Source organism: Canis lupus, chromosome 7, assembly GCF_048164855.1.
Source record: "Canis lupus baileyi chromosome 7, mCanLup2.hap1, whole genome shotgun sequence".
Taxonomy (NCBI): domain Eukaryota; kingdom Metazoa; phylum Chordata; class Mammalia; order Carnivora; family Canidae; genus Canis; species Canis lupus.
In genome coordinates this window covers 52,863,239-52,880,765 of record NC_132844.1, presented here as the reverse complement: position 1 = coordinate 52,880,765, position 17,527 = coordinate 52,863,239, and the positions used below count along the sequence as shown (strand labels likewise).

Here is a 17,527-nt window from a genome sequence, read left to right as displayed (position 1 = left end):
AATGACACAGTTTACATTCTCATCCTGCCACAAAAGCCTAGACCAGAATAGGGTTGAGACAACATAAGTGGAACATTCAGTCATCTTGGTGAACTTGTGACTTCAGCAAGTTTAAGGGCCACAAGCCTGCACCAGCCACTCTGCAGTGCTGGGGCACAGAAAACAAGCTGTGGAGGGAGGGGCCCCTGGGTGGCTCAGTCAGTTAAGTATTCACCTTCAGCTCAGGTCATGATCCCAGGATCCTGGGATTGAGCCTCCCATCTCCCTCTCCTGCTGCTCCCCCTGCTTGTGCTCTTCCTCTCTTGTCAAATAAATAATTAAAATCTTTCAAAAAATTTAAAAAGAAAAGAAAACAAGTCATGGATTTGTGTGAAGGCTTCTTTGTTTTAATTTATACTGTCTTATTTTATTTTTACTTTTTAAAATTTGTTTTGTTTTTATTTTTTCTTCTTTATTTTGTTCTTTTCTTTCTTTTCTCTTTTTTCTTTCATCCTTTCTTCTCCTTTTTTCTTTTTTCTGCTTTCATTGTATTTTTTTAATTTCATTATTATTTGTTTCTTTATTCTCTTTGTAAAAACTCATTGTTTAAAAGAGTAACTAGCATATACATCCACAGCTTCAGTCAGCAAGAATCATGAAGCACAGACAGTCTGCACAGGGGTTACTATACCCAACTTCACAGAGAAGTAGCCATTTTGCCTAATCCATAGAAACAAACATAGTAAGTCATGCAAAATGGGGAGACAGGAATATGCTCTCCAAAAGAAAGAACAAGAAAAAAACTCAGTAAAAGATTAAGTGAAACCAAGATAAGTAATATGTGATAAGGAATTTAATGATCACAAAGACACTCACTGGACTGGAGAAAAGAATGGAAAAACTCAGTAGAGCTTCAGTAAATAGAATATATTTTAAGAAGCAAAACTCAATGAACTCAATCAGAGTTGAAGAATACAATAACTGAAATTTAAAAGCACACTAGAGGGAATCAACAGTAGATTAGGGGATACAGAATAATGTATCAGCCATAGATGATGGAAGGCATATAAGTGCAACAGCAAAAAAAGAAAAAAAAAACTCTATTTTATTCTTTTTTTAAGAAAAGAATTTTTAAAAATGAAGGTAGATTAAGAAATCTCTTGGATAATATCAAGTGAACAAACATTCACATTGGAGGTCCCAGAATAAGAAGAGAGAAAGGGATAGAAAACTTCCTTGAAGAAGTAATAACTGAAAACTCTCCTAACCTGCAGAAGGAAATGGACATCTAAGTCCATGAACTACAAAAAGTTCCAAACAAGGTGAACCCAAAAAGGTCTACACCATGGCACATAATAATTAAAATGTCAAAGGTTAAAGACAGAGAGAATCCTAAAAGTAGCAGGAGAGAAACACAAACAGTTACCTACAAGGGAAAACCTATAAGACTATCAGTTGATTTTTCAGCAGAAACTTTGCAAGCCAGAAGAAGGAGCATGATATATTCAAAGTGTGAAAGGGAAAAAAAAAAAAAAACCCTACAACCAGCAATATTCTACCAAGGAAGGTTATCATTCAGATTTAAAGCACAGATACAGATTTTCCCAGACAAACAAAAGATAAAGGAATTTATGACCACTAAACCAGGCTTACAAGAAATGTTAAAGGGACTTTTTAAGTGGAAAAGGAATAGTCATGATTAGACATAAAAATACAAATAAAAAGATATGAAATATGAGATTTATGTTTTTTATTTTTTCATAATGTGTCTGAACATAAATGACCATCAAATTAATATCAACTGCTATTTACTTGGGATGTTATATATGAACCTCATTATAACCACAAACCCAAAACCTCTATAAAACCTAAATAAATAAATAAATAAATAAGTAAGTAAATGGAAAGCCAACAAAACAAAACACCATAGATACTCAGGAATCACAAAGAAAGAAAAGAGAAAATGAAAGGAACAGAGAGAACTATAACAACAACCAGAAAACAAATTTTAAAATATCAACAATTACTTTGAATGTAAATGGCCTAGATGCTCCAATCAAAAGATAGATTTTAAATGGATTTTAAAAAGGGGGAGGGGGCAGCCCAGGTGACTCAGTGGTTTAGCACCACCTTCAGCCCAGGATCTGATCCTGGAGACCTGAATGCCTCTCTCTCTCTCTCTCTCTCTCTCTCTCATGAATAAATAAATAAAATCTTTAAAAAAAATAGGACTCATCTATATTCTGCCTTTCAGGAGACTCACTTCAGACCTAAAGACACATACAGACCAAAAGTGAAGAGATGGAGAAATATTCACCATGCAAATGGAAGTGAACAAAAAAGCTAAGGTAGCAATACTTACATCATGCAAAATAGACATTAAAACAAAGACTGTAACAAGAGACAAAGAAGGGCATTACATAATGAACAAGAAGTTATAACAATTGTAAATATCTATGAACCCAATTTTGAAGCACCTAAATACATAAAGGACATAGAGAAATTTATGGTAATACAATAATAGTAGGGTGCTTTAACAATCCAATTACATCAATGGACAGATAATCTTGACAGAAAATCAGTAAGATAAGAATGTCTTTGAATGACACATTGAACCATATAGACATAACAGATATACACAGAACATTCCATCCAAAAACAACAGACACATTCTTTTCAAGTACACATGGAACATTCTCCAGAACAGATCACATATTAGACCATAAAACAAGCCTCAATAAATTTTAGAAGATTGAAATACGTGCACCTTTCCACCATAATGGTATGAAACCAGAAATAAATCACATGAAGAAAACTGAAAAAAAAAATACATGGAGACCAAGCAACATGATACTAAACAACGAATAAATCAATGAAGCAATCAAAGAAGAAATTTATAAAAATACATGGAGACAAACGAAAATGAAAACGCAACAGTCCAAAGTCTCCAGGACAGCAAAAAAACAGTTTAAGAGGGGAGTATATAGTAATACAGGCCTATGTCAAGAAACAAGAAAAAATTAAAATAAAAAATCTAACTTTATGCCTAAGGTAACTTAAAAAACAAAATCCAAGGCAAGTAGAAAAAAAGAAAATAATAAAGATCAGAGCAGAAATAAATGACATAGAAACTTAAAAAAAAAAAAGAAAAAAGAAAAAGAATCAATGAAACCAAGAACTTATTGACAAATTCTTAGCCAGATTCATCATGAAAAAAAGAGAAAGGATCAAAATAAATAAAATCAGAAATGAGAGAGGAGAAGTAACAACTGATGCCACAGAAATACAAAGGACTATAATAGAATAATACTATGAAAAATTATAGGCCAACAAACTACACAGCTCAGAAAAAAATGGATAAATTCCTAGAAATATACAATCTTCTAAGACGGAACCAGAAAGAAATAGAAAATCTAAATAGACTAATTACAAGTAAGAAATTGAATCTGTAACAAAAAACTACAAAAAAGTAAAAGTCCAGGAACAGATAGATGCATAAGTAAATTCTACTAGACATTTAAAAAAGAGTTAATAGGGATCCCTGGGTGGCGCAGCGGTTTGGCGCCTGCCTTTGGCCCAGGGCGTGATCCTGAAGACCCGGGATCGAATCCCACGTCGGGCTCCCGGTGCATGGAGCCTGCTTCTCCCTCTGCCTGTGTCTCTGCCTCTCTCTCTCTCTCTCTCTCTCTCTCTCTGTGACTATTATAAATAAATAAAAATTAAAAAAAAAGTTAATAGCTGTTCTTCTCAAACTATTAAAAAAAATAGAAGAGGAAGGAAAACTCCCAAATGCATTCTACAAAGCCAGTATTACCTTAATATCAAAACCTGATAAAAACCACAAAAAAAATAGAAAACTATAGACCAATATCCCTGATGAACATAGAAGCAAAAATCCTCCACAAAATATTAGCAAACCACATGCAACAATACATTAAAAAATCAGCCACCTCAATCAGTTGGGATTTATTCCTGGGATGCAAAGATAGCTCAAAAGTCACAAATCAATGAACATCATACACCACATCAACAAAATGAAGAATAAAAATCATATGATATCCTAATAAAATGCAGGAAAAAAATGACAATAAAAACTCTCAACAAAGTGGAGGTAGAGGGAACATGTCTCAACATAATAGAGGCTATATATTAAAAAAAAAAAAAAACCCAGAGCTGGGACACCTGCGTGGCTCAGTGGTTAAGTGTCTGACTTCAGCTCAGGGCATGATCCTGGTCCAGGGATCAAGTCCCACATCAGGTTCCCTGTGAGAAGCCTGCTTCTCCCTCTGTCTATGTCTCTGCCTCTCTCTGTGTGTTTCTCATGAATAAATAAATAAAATCTTAAAAAAAAAACCAGCTAATATCATCTTCAATAGTAAAAAAGTGAAGAGAGAGTGCCCTCTAAGGTCAGGAAAAAACAAGGATGTCCACTCTTGCCACTTTTTCTCAATATATTACTAGAAGTCCTAGTCACAGCAATCAGACAAGAAGAAGAAATAAGAGGCATCCTTTTGGTAAAGGAGTTAAACTGTCATTATTCACAAATGACATGATACTATAGTAGAAAATCCCAAAGATTCTGCCAAAAAACTACTAGAAATAATAAACAAATTCAGTAAAGTGGCAAGATACAAAATCAATACCCAGAAATTGGTAGCATTTCTATAAACTAACGATAAAATCACAGAAAGTAAAATTTTAAAAAACAGCACCATTTACACTTGCACCAAAAAGAATAATGTACCTAGGAATAAACTTCACCAAAAAACTGAAAGACCTGTATTCTTAAAACTATAAAAGTGATTAAAGAAATTGAAGATAACACAGATACTCATATATTGGAAGAATTAATATTGTCAAAATGACCCTATTAATGAAAACAATCTACAGATTTAATGCAATCCCTATCAAAATAAAAACACTAATTTTTACACAACTAGAACAAAAAATACTAAAATTTGTATAGAATCACAGAAGATCCTTGGATAGCCAAAGCAATCTTGAGAAAGAAACACAAAGCTGGAAGGATCACAGTCCCAGATATTAAGGTATACTACAAAGCTGTAGTAATCAAAACAGTATGGTACTGGCACAAAAATAGACACACAGACAATATAACAGGATAGAGATCCCAGAAATAAATCCACATTTTTATGGTCAATTAATCTATGACAAAGGAGGGAAGAATACAAAAGACAGTCTTTTCAATGAATGGTGCTGGGAAAACTGGACAGCTACATGTAAAAGAGTGAAACTGGACCAGTTTTTAACACCACACACAAAAATAAAATTAAAATGGATTAAAGACCTAAACACAAGACTTGAAACCACAAAAATCCTAGAAGAAAGCACAGATAGTAATTTCTCTGACATCAACGATTAGCAAACATTTTTCTAGATATGTCTCCTGAGGTAAGGGAAATAAGAGCAAAAATAAACTATTGGGAGTACATAAAAATAAAAAAGCTTCTATGTGGTAAACAACCAACAAAATAAAAAAATCAACTTACTGAATGAGAGAAGATATTGGCAAATGATATATCTAATAAAGGGTTAATATCCAAAATATATAAAGAACTCATAAAACCTAACACCAAAAAAGAAGCAATCTGTTTAAAAAATACACAGAGAATCTGAATAGACATTTTTCCAAAAAAGACATCCAGATGGCAAACCGACACATGAAAAGATGTTCAACGTCACTCATCATTAGGGAAATGGAAATCAAAACCACGCTGAGATATCATCTCATGTCTATTAGAATAGCTAAAATCAGGAAGATAAGAAACAACAGATATTGGCCAGGATGTGGAGAAAAAGGAACCCTCGTGCACTGTTGGTGGGAAGGTCAACTGGCACAGCCACTGTGGAAAACAGTATGGAAGTTTCAAAAACTTAAAAATACAATTACTATATGATCCAGTTATTCCACTACTAGGTATTTACCCAAAGAAAATGAAAACACTGACTTGGAAAAAATATATACACCCCTATGTTTATTGGGGCATTATTTATAATAACAGAGACATAGAAGCAACCTAAATGTCTATTAACAGACAAATGGATAGGAAATATGGCTACACCTGTACACCTGAAACTAATATGACATGTATACATATACATATGTATATATACATAATGGAATGTTACACAGCCATAACAAAAGATGAGATCGCCCCATTTGAGACAATATGGAAGGACACAAAGAGTATTAAGCTAAGTGAGAGAAGACTGAGAACGAGAAGACACCATGTGATTCCACTCATAAATAGAATTTAAAAAAAATAACCAAACAGCAGAATAAGAACTATAACTACAGAACAAACTAGTGGTTGCCAGAAGGGAAAGGAGTGGGAGGGTTGGGCAAAATAGGTGAATGAGAGGCGGAGATACATGCCTCTAGTTCTGGAAGTCACAGAATAAAAAGCAGAGTGTAAGGAATACAGGGATAGTGTAATAGTAATGGGACACATAGCAGCTACACTTGTGATGAGCTTGGCATAATGTATAAGCTAAGCTGTACACCTGAAACTAATATGACATTGTGTGTCAAGAATACTCAAATTTTAAACAACGCAATGGGATACCATCTCACATTCATTAAAATGGCTTCTAACAACAGCAACAAGTATTGGTAACAATGTGGAAAAGTTGGTGCCTTCATACATTACTGGTGGGAATGCAATATCATGCAGTCATTTTGGAAAGAGTTTAACGGCTTCTCAAAAGTTAAACATAGAGTTACTACATGGCCCAGCAATTCCACTTCTAAGCAAATACCCAAGAGTATGGAAAATGTACATTCACACAAAACCTTGTACACAAGCTTTCATAGCAGCATTATTCTTAATAGCCAAAAAGTGGACACACCTCAAATGTCCACCATGAAATGAAGAGATAAACAAAACATGGTGTATCTATCTCTATGATGGAATATTATTTAGCCATAAAAGGGAACGATGCATGTTACAACATAGATGAACCTTGAAAACACTATCCTAAGCAGAGAAGCCAGACACAAAAGGTCACATACTGTGTGATTCTATTTATATGAAATGTCTAGAATAAACAAATTCACTGATGCAGAAAATATATTAGTGGTTTCCAGACATCAGGAGAGGGGAGAAATAGGGAGCGACTCCTAATGGATAGAAAAGTTTCTTCTCAAGGTGATGAAAATGTTTTGCAATTAGGTAATGGTGAGGTTGCATAACTTTGCAAATATACTTACATTGAAAACCACTGAACTGTATCCTTTTAAGAAGGGAATTTTATGACATGGGAATTATATCTCAATTTTTTTAATTTCAAAAAGAAGAAGACCTCAGCCGAAATGAGAATGCCCCCAGGGCAACTCTATATATTTCTGAGATACTGCCCTGGTCCAGCCCAACACTGTCTCACCTCTGGATGATTGCAATAGCATCCTAACTGGTGTCCCTGATTCCACCTTTGCTTCCCTACAGAATATTCTCACAGCAGCCTAAGTCAGATCATGTTACTTTTTCACTAAAAACCCTCCAGCGGCCCACATCTCACTCAGAACAAGAGCCAGTAACCTTTTATTGTCCCTGGAGCCATCTGACCTGCTCCCAGTCATCTCTTATTCCTCACCTCTGCTCAAGCTGTTCCAGCCACAACTTTCTTGCTCCTCTTGGAAGAAGACAAGCTCATTCTGACTTAAGACTTTATCATTTGGTGTTTCTTTTGCCTAAAACTCTCTTCTTCAAGATTTCCCAGGACTCATTCCTTGACTTCATCTGTGTCTCCATTCTCCGATGCCACCGTGTCACTCCTCCAAAGCTAGTGATCATCCTATCACAGCCACCACCGCTCCCCCACTCTTTCCCTGCTTGATTTTTCTCTTACACACTTCCCATCACCTCTACAAGAGCAGGTACTTAGTTTTAATGGACTGTATCCCCAGTACTAGTAGTGCCTGGCACAGAATGAGAGCTAAATCAATTGTTATCATTGTTACTGTTGGTGTTAACAATTAAAAGTTGCAGAGGAGATGAAACTGTACCACTCCCTTTGAAAGCTGAGGTGCCTCACAAGGATCTGTACCTAAGGAGAAGGCAACTCTATCTCAGCACAGAAATGGGCCAAGGAAGTACGTAAGACAATACCGAGATTTCCTTCAAAAACCCTTTCAAGAGGGCCTGTGTGGCTCAGTCAATTAAGCAGCCAATCCTTGATTTCAGCTCAGGTCATGATCTCAGAGTCCTGGGATAGAGCCCTATGTCAGGCTTTCCATTCAGCAGGGAATCTGCTTAAGGACTCTCTCTCTCTCTCTCTCTCTCTCTCTCTCTCTTGCTCTCGCTCTCTCGCTCTCTGCCCCTCTCCCCATTTGCACTTTCTCTCTCTCTTAAAAAAAAAAAAAAACCTTTCAGGGGTGCTTTGACATATGCGCAAGTGGTGATTTAAAATGTTACTGATTACATTACTTTAGGTATTCATTACATATTAAGCTATTCTGTGAATTTTTTGCTGGTAGGCCTTGATCTGGTTCTCTTTAAACCCCCAGTAGGAACATTTCTCAAACTGTACTATTCATAGAAATTGCCTGAGGATGCTGTTAAACTGTAAATTGATTCAGGAGGTCTGGGGTGGAGCCTGAGACTCTGCATTTCTAACTAGCTCCCAGATGATGCAGATACTGCTGCTCCAGAACCACACTTTGAGTGCCAAGATCTTCAGCATCCAGCGCAGGGCTTTATAATGTTGATTAAGTGATTGACACTAGCTGATACTAGATAAGTGGCAGGGAAGAGGAAGGTTATAGCCAATAATTAGAAAAGTAGGAGCTAGAGCCCCTCTCCCTCCCTCCCTCTCTCTCTCTCTCTCCTGCCCTTTCTCCTTAGCTCACTTGCACCCATAAGACACTAACCCTTCTTGGAGTTTTCTCCACCATTTACTAAGGTCTCTAGGGATGAAGTTCAATCCTACCAGACAAATCCCTGCACTATGCATTGCTGATGCAGCATACCCTAATAGGGTGACCAACTCATCATGGTTTGCTTGGGACTTTCCAAATTTTAGCATTAAGAGTTTCACATCCTCATTTTAAAACTCGAAGTCTTGTGTCCTGGGAAACCCCTCAGTCCCAAGAAAACAGGACAGCTGGCCACCCTGCTTAGGCAAAGCACGCTAGGGCAAAGAAGATTTATATGACCTGAACTTCAAAAGCAATCTTATAGGAAGATCAAAAGCCCCTTATAAATCTAGGGAGAAGACTATTTTAAACTCTAAATTCAAACCAATAATTATTGAGTTCATAGAGAATATAACCTTTCACCCTGAGCACCACATATCATCTGGCCTCTTCCTGAAACCACCAAGAAATAAAAGCAAACTTGCTTTGTTTCTGTGCAGAGATGAGGCAGGGGGGGGCCTTATAATTCACTCCATTAGGCAAAGTAAAATCAGAAATGAGCTGTTCCTTTGCAATGACTCTGTGGCCGGAAATGTTGCTTTAAGAAAGTGTTCTAAGCCACAGTTCTTTGACCAAGTGAACAAACAATGACAAAAATCTGAGACATTAAGGAAGGTAGTTCTATGCTCTAAAAATGATACATTAACACATATAAGCATGAATGTTCCTGACATTCTTACAACCTGGCTGGGTTGTTTTTAATTGGTTGTGCCCCCTCAAAGGCATGGAGAGATCCTTGGTTTCCATGGCACGAACCTACAATCTATGGGGTCTATACTTATTAAGACCCACTGCCCTCTGTATACCCCTCTACTCAAATAGTAGTTGGCTTTGCATGCTAGCGAAGTATTCAACTGTACATCAGTCCACAAACGTTTGTGTACATAAGACCTGTACTTCATATTTGCAATTTTTTTTCACTTTTCAAAGTACTATCCCACCTGTTGACTCATTTTAATCTCACACAAAAGTAGGAGGCTTGTGAATTAGGCATCATTAGGTCTGCTGCATAGCTAAGACAGCATGGCACCATGGAAGAAGCAGGAGACTGAGCTTCTGAAAATCCCAGTTTGCATCTAGCTCCACTTCTTTCCATTGGAAAGCCTTGGGCAAGTCACTCTTCTTTAAACCACCATTATCTCATCTAAAAAAAATGGGTAACAATTCCATCTCATCTAAAAGAAATAAGTAACAATTCCATTCCATGGGGCAGCTCTAGACATTTAGAGAGTGCGATTGCCCAGAAGAGGTACTCAATAAATGATACTGTGCCTATCATCATTGTTACTAGGAAACTATGTCCCATAAAAGTAACCAAAACTCCTAAGGTCACACAACTGACTTTCACAGGACAAAAATCGAGGCACATGTCCTAACTCTCAATCTAGTGTTGTTTCCACTAGACCAAATTGTCCCATGACTCAGTGACTGAGTTATGCCTGACACCATCAGTGAACTATGATCCTTCATGTGGCAAGTGACTTCACTTAAGGGCTCAAAAGTCTATTGCTCATTTAAAAACTGCTGCTGGCAGAAAACAAAAAGCTATGAATTGTAGGGGATATGGAATTTATCAAGTGACAGGACTACATTCCTGCATATTAGCAAGAGTGTTAGCTTTTAAAAACCATAGCTGGGGGCATCACAATGCCAGATTTCAGGTTGTACTACAAAGCTGTGGTCATCAAGACAGTGTGGTACTGGCACAAAAACAGACACATAGATCAATGGAACAGAATAAAGAACCCAGAAATGGACTCTAAACTCTATGGCCAACTAATATTCGAGAAAGCAGGAAAGACTATCCACTGGAAAAAAAGACAGTCTCTTCAATAAATGGTGCTGGGAAAATTGGACATCCACATGCAGAAGAATGAAACTGGACCATTCTCTTACACCATACACAAAGATAAACTCAAAATGGATGAAAGATCTAAATGTGAGACATGATTCCATCAAAATCCTAGAAGAGAACACAGGCAACTCCCTTTTTGAATGTGGCCACAGCAACTTATTGCAAGACACATCCATGAAGGCAAGAGAAACAAAAGCAAAAATGAATTATTGGGACTTCAAGATAAAAAGCTTCTGCACAACAAAAGAAAGTCAACAAAACTGAAAGACAACCTACACAATGGGAGAAGATATTTGCAAATGACATATCAGATAAAGGGCTAGTATCCAAGATCTATAAAGAACTTATTAAACTCAACAGCAAAGAAACAAACAATCCAATCAGGAAATGTGCAAAAGACATGAACAGATATTTCACAGAGGAAGACATAGACATGGCCAACAAGCACATGAGAAAATGCTCCGCATCACTTGCCATCAGGGAAATACAAATCAAAACCACAATGAGATACCACCTCACACCAGTGAGAATGGGGAAAATTAACAAGGCAGGAAACAACAAATGTTGGAGAGGATGTGGAGAAAGGGGAACCCTCCTGCACTGTTGGTGGGAATGTGAACTGGTGCAGCCACTCTGGAAAACTGTGTGGAGGTTCCTCAAAGAGTTAAAAATAGACCTGCCCTACAACCCAGCAATTGCACTGCTGGGGATTTACCTCAAAGATACAGATGCAGTGAAACGCCGGGACACCTGCACCCCGATGTTTCTAGCAGCAATGTCCACAATAGCCAAACTGTGGAAGGAGCCTCGGTGTCCATCGAAAGATGAATGGATAAAAAAGTTGTGGTCTATGTATACAATGGAATATTACTCAGTCATTAGAAACGACAAATGCCCATTATTTGCTTTAATGTGGAGGGACCTGGAGGGTACTAAGCTGAGTGAAATAAGTCAATCAGAAAAGGACAAACATTATATGGTCTCATTCATTTGGGAAATATAAAAATTAGTGAAAGGGAATAAAGGGAAAGGAGAGAAAATGAGTGAAAATATCAGTAAGGGTGACAAAACATGAGAGACACCTAACTCTGGGAAATGAACAAGGGGTAGTGGAAGGGGAAGTGGGCAGGTTGTTGGGTGACTGGGTGATAGGCAATGAGGGGGGCACTTGGTGGGATGAGCACAGCACTGAGTGTTACGCTATATGTTGGCAAATTGAACTCCAATAAAAAAAAATTTTTAAAGAGTGTTAGCTTTAGAGGGTCAGATGCAATGTGGGGTGCTCCCCAGATTACCAATCTCTGCAGCTCTGGAAGGCTCCACAGCATCCAGTCTGGGCTCCACACTTAGGAAGAGGGCTTCTCCACTAGTGTTGATGGCACGACCAAAAGGCCTTACCACCATGAAGAGCCGATGCATTCCAACAGGTAGTAGATCTGTCTGGCAGATCACATTTGTTTGGTTTGAGAAAATAACTTTGCAATTCGTTTTGTTCACCATAATCTCCAAGGCCTGGGGGTCACCAGAGAAATTGATTCCAAAAATATAAATCAGTAGGCTGATGTCACCATCTTAAAGTAGGAAAAAAAAATAAAAGAACAAAGTCATCTCTCAGTGATGTAACTTCATTTAAGAAAACTCTTTCTATGTCAAATGTTCATTCTCTTTCACCTTCCTCTCCCAAAATTCAGAGTTGAGTGCTGACTCAAATATTGAGCTCCTATACTTATTATTGCAATGTACAGCCCCCATATGAAATTTTAGTAAACTAGGAATAAGAGATCACTAATCAACTTTAAAGAGTGAAAACATATCAAACAACATTTCAAAACAAGGGACAAAGAGAATAAGATATTTTAGGTCATCAAAACTTTACCTGTCTTGGGAGCACCTGGGTGACTCAGTTAAGTGTCTGACTCTTGGTTTTGGCTCAGGTCATGATCTCAGGATTGTGAGACTGAGCCCCATGTTGGACTCCATGCTCAACATGGACCTTGCTTGGGATTCTCTCTCTCCCTCTCCCTCTGCCCTTCCTCTGCTCATGTGCTCACTCTGCTCACACACTCTTTCTCTCTCAAAAAAAAAAATCAAACAAAAAACCTCCACCTGTCTCCATTTATTTAGATGGAAAAAATATATATACTTTCTGCTGCATCACTCAACATCCACCCCATGAATCGATGCACCTTCTGTCCACCCATCACCAGGTACATGGTCTCTAACAAATCACTCTGAGTCTGAAGTTCATGACCATCTCAATGCCAAATCATAAATCATACCAAGGGAATACCATGCAGAGTGGATCTGGGGAGTTGACCCTTCGAGGTACTGGAATGAACAGGAACCTGAGCAATGAGCTGGTATGTCATTCACTCGCACAACCACCTGAAAAAAGGCAAAGGAATTAAACGCAAATGTGTGAATTTCATGTGCTCAAGAGTATTCATAAAGCACTTTTGAAATCTGTCCAAATTAACATGTTTAAGGATTCATTTTTTTCTTTCTTCTATTTCCCAGTACAAACTTTAGTGAATGAATCAGAACATGTTAGGTTTTCTTAAAATGATGGTAGTTATGCTGAAACCTAACATTTCTATAATCAAATATCCTAAATCTTGAGAAAATTTCCTTTCTGTAGTAAATTTAATAAAATTCAAACTGCCCAAGGACTTTTAATCACTTGAGATTATACTCAACTGGATACCTGTAAAAAGTCCTTTCTTTGCTGGTACATGCCAACAAAATAGGCACCTTTCTTCAATTATACTATGTGGATATGTAAATGGAAAATAGTGTATTTGGGCATTTATTCAGTTGGGGTCTTTTTGTCCTAGAATGGTAAGTCCTCAATAACAGACTATATGATTCTTCCTCTCACTGTTAATCTCAATATTAATCTGGTACAATACTTGGGGATGGAAAGAGTGAAAAAGATAGGACTTGTTTGATGCTCTCTCATAAAACATGGATCAAAAGCACACACTATATTTATAATAGTGTTCGCTTATGGAGAGAAGAGGTGGGGGATGGCATGAAGGCATAGGTGACAAAGAACACTTCAATTTTATCTTTAATGTTTTCTTTTATTCATAAACACACAAAAAACCTTATCCAAATGTTGGCAATTATTAAACTTTGGTTTGGGTACCCAAGTGATGGTTACATTATTCTTTATAGTTTTCATTTTTTAAAATGTTCTCAAATTAAAAGCAGATGACTTATAACAGGAACTGGGCAGATTGGAAAGATAAAAAAAATATATTTCAAAGACAAAAGGCACTGACCTAACTCATTTACTTTCTGGGATCACTGTCTGGAAGTATAAATTCTAGGTAGCTATAGAGGTTCCCCATTTTTTGTACCATAATAATAGCATTGATAATTATAATAGTAGGATGCTGTGTTTGCAAAGCATTTCTATTTTCAAAGGTTTTTCATGCACTATGGAAGAGAAAGAGGATAGGCATAATTGTCTCTGTTTTATGGATTGGATAAATTATCCTTGAAACTGGCTCACATTACAAATCAGGAAGGGGCTGAGACACTTGCAACTGGTACTTGCACTTTGAGAGGCCCATCTACTCTCACCTGAGTGTGCTGGTTGGCAGTAACCAACATGTCTCCAAATACAGGTCCAAGAAAAACTCCACCATCATATACTACACGCACGGTTGCAGCAGGGTTCACTCCAGTTAGATTTGCATCAGAGACCTGAGATGGTTAAATTTCTGGTGAATTCTGTCATAGAATAGAAGTCTAATCTAACAGAAGTCTAAATCTAATGATAAAGGGTCTTTTCACATTTTATTTAAGATAACCAGATAGCTAGAAAGCAAAGATAGGGTGACAGGGGTTGAGGCCTAGAAACCTAACTGTAAGTAACAGCTAACCAAAGCCCCAGTAGACTAGAGGAGTATTTATCTGCAAGTAGAATGGCCAAAAAAAAAGGCACATAAAACAATCTTTTCTCTCTGTCTTGAGATATTTTGTTTCTATGTGCTTTTCTATTTTATATGTTTGCAATCCAAAATATTAAAATAAAAGGTAAGGGAAAAAAAGTGCTGAGATGACTCCTCATCCATCCTCCATCTCCATCCCAGTATTTTGTTTGAAAACCAGATGACCCACAATATCATATAACAGGGATAAAATTTTATCTTGAGTTTCATTTTATAATAACCAAATGCTAGATGATCATTAGATTATTTTTTAAAACCCTAAATATGCAAGAGCATCTGCTTTTATCATTATCCACAGACAGCAAATCCTTTTCTAAACTTCCTTCTGCTATGCCATCTGCCTCCATGATAATCTAAGTCAATCACATCTGCTTAAATTATCCAATAACAGATGTAGAATTATTGTATGGTGGACACTGACCAACAACTTCTACCTATAGTCTGTTAGGAAAGGAGATGTTGGGTTGCAATTGCTTTATCAGGAACATGAGATACAAAACATGCCTTGAAAACTTCCCAAAAGAAGATCACCGAACCCCTTTACTTGAATATTCCAACAAAATTAATAATTCATGACAGTTTCATTCAGATAATTCTGAGGGGTTTTTTGTGTTTTTGTTGTTGTTGTTGTTGTTGTTTTACAAAACTGCTCTAGGACACGAAATCCACACCACTACCATACATACCCTAATGAAATTGGGCAAATCTCCAACTTGGCTGGACCAGGAGAGGGTCCACTCATGTTCGTAGCAAGACTTTAGATCCTCCATTACAGTGAGGTCACTGCTGTTGAGGTACCTGGATGTAAAGTTATCAGCATTGTTCTGCAAGAGCTTGCGAAGGTGACTAGCTGAAATATGCACAGGGACATCTGTGGGACAAGTTTTGATATTAAAAAAAGATACTAATTACTCCACAGCATGGGGTTTAATCATTAAAATAACAGAGAATAAATGTCAAGATGTCTACTGACTATGCAGGAGATCCTCAAGTTCAAACTATGCTTTCAAGAGAAACCCCAGTCCAGTTAACCATGTGTTTCCTAAGGCAAATACAAGTAGATGCCTACTTTTTAAATATTGTGATCTCTTTAATCAGTATCCCATCTCACAGCAAGAAGGGAGCATAGGCACATCAGACAAAACTATCTCCACTGTCAACTCCAAATGTACACTCCAGACACCCTGGTAATGCCTGAAAACCTAATTAAACAGTGGTTTTTCCCTGGAAAAGTTTAGCTGGCCCTGTGAACAGAGAAAAGTTGGCCACTTTTCACAGGGAGTCGGGGAGGCACACAGCAGCTGACACCCATAAAAACTTAGCCAACCCAGCTGAGGAATGTTGGCATTTAACTTTGGTTTCTCTATTAGAATTCTTTTAAGCCCAACCACCTGCTTCCCTGTTCCCCATCCCCACAGAGAAATAATAGCATTCTGTGCTTAAGCCCTGCCTGCGTTTGAACCCCAGTTCTCGCTTTACCAAAAGTTTCCATTTCATTAGCTACTCCCAAAAGCCCTGTGAGTGAGCCATTTAGGTATCCTCATGCCTACTTTAGAGATGAAGAAAATGAGACTCAAGGAGATTCAGCTTGCCAACCAAGCAAGATGGGTTCACACTTAACCCAGGATGCTTCCTAACTACTCAAGGATCTGCCTCCTGAATTCCACATGGCCAGGGAGTGTTAATAAAATACCACTGAATTTCTACCATGCAAACAAAATTATCCTTTAAAAAAAAAAAAGCTTGTTCTACATTTACATAATTTGAGGCTGTTATCATTTCTAAAGGCTAGGTTAAGGCTGCCTTTCCTGGATTGCTTTGCAGTGATGTGAAGAGCATCATGACAGAACATGGTGGTATCAAGAGTAGATGTAGTAGTAGACAGACTGCAGCTCATGATAAGGGAAACTCATGACCCAGGGATGGACTTCATAAATACAGAGCACCGCTTCCACAGCCATTTTTCAGTCTCCAATAGTCCGTGGCCTTCATTTTGTCCTAAGTGGCTCTGTTAGGGTAAAAGCACCATTCCTTCCACACAAAAAGAGTCTTGGAAACCCAGCCATCTTTCTTCTCCAAAGGCGGAAGACTTTGGACCATGTGCCAATTTTTATACAGCCACCCTTGAATTCTTCTGAGCCTCCTTTCTGATTCTTCTGTGTTTTACCAAATAAATAGTATAATCACTTCTATTCCTTATCCTTTGTAAAATGTGCATACCCTTAAAGATTTAGAAAAGGTGTCATGCAAATTACATCTGAAACCTCTTTCTACACTGTTATGACCACTAAAATTCTCAATAGTATATGGTGTCACTATGGAGTTTAACTTGGATGGACCATGGCTACCATGGAAGTTGGCCTAGGAAACTCTAGAGAGAATAGGACTGACCTGATAGTCAAATACCTGAGTTCATAATCGGACTTTGCCATCAACTATTTGTATGACCTCTGGGCAAGCTCTAGTATACTCGGCTTCTGAAAGATATGTCAATGCCCTAATCCCTGGAACCTATGAATATTTCCTTATAAAGCAAAAAAGTGTATATTACCTTACATTGCAAAAGATGTGGTTAAAAATCTTGAGAGGAGGAGTTTATCCTGGGTTATCCAGGTAGGCCCTAAATGTAATCATATGTATCCTTGTAAGAGAGAGACAAGATGTTTTGAGGAAGAAGAGGAAGAAACAATGTGACCATGGCAGCAGGACTGGGAGTGACGTGGCCAAGAAATATGGGAAGTCACCAGAAGCTAGAAGAGCTAGGAAACAGATCCTTCCCTAGAGCCCTCAGAAAGAGTG

General features: G+C 37.6%; 1 protein-coding gene across 2 annotated transcripts in view; it reads right to left on the bottom strand.

Annotated features, from left to right (window-relative positions):
* Positions 1–17,527, bottom strand: part of PKHD1 (PKHD1 ciliary IPT domain containing fibrocystin/polyductin) — a 471,902-nt gene that overhangs the window by 403,898 nt on the left and 50,477 nt on the right. For both annotated transcript variants that reach the window (XM_072832682.1, XM_072832683.1), the window contains exons 25-28: positions 15,415–15,599; positions 14,358–14,480; positions 13,049–13,154; positions 12,065–12,340 (exon numbers count right to left, since the gene is read on the bottom strand). In XM_072832682.1, the coding sequence (XP_072688783.1) occupies positions 12,065–12,340; positions 13,049–13,154; positions 14,358–14,480; positions 15,415–15,599 (690 nt within the window). The remainder of the gene's footprint in view (positions 1–12,064; positions 12,341–13,048; positions 13,155–14,357; positions 14,481–15,414; positions 15,600–17,527) is intronic.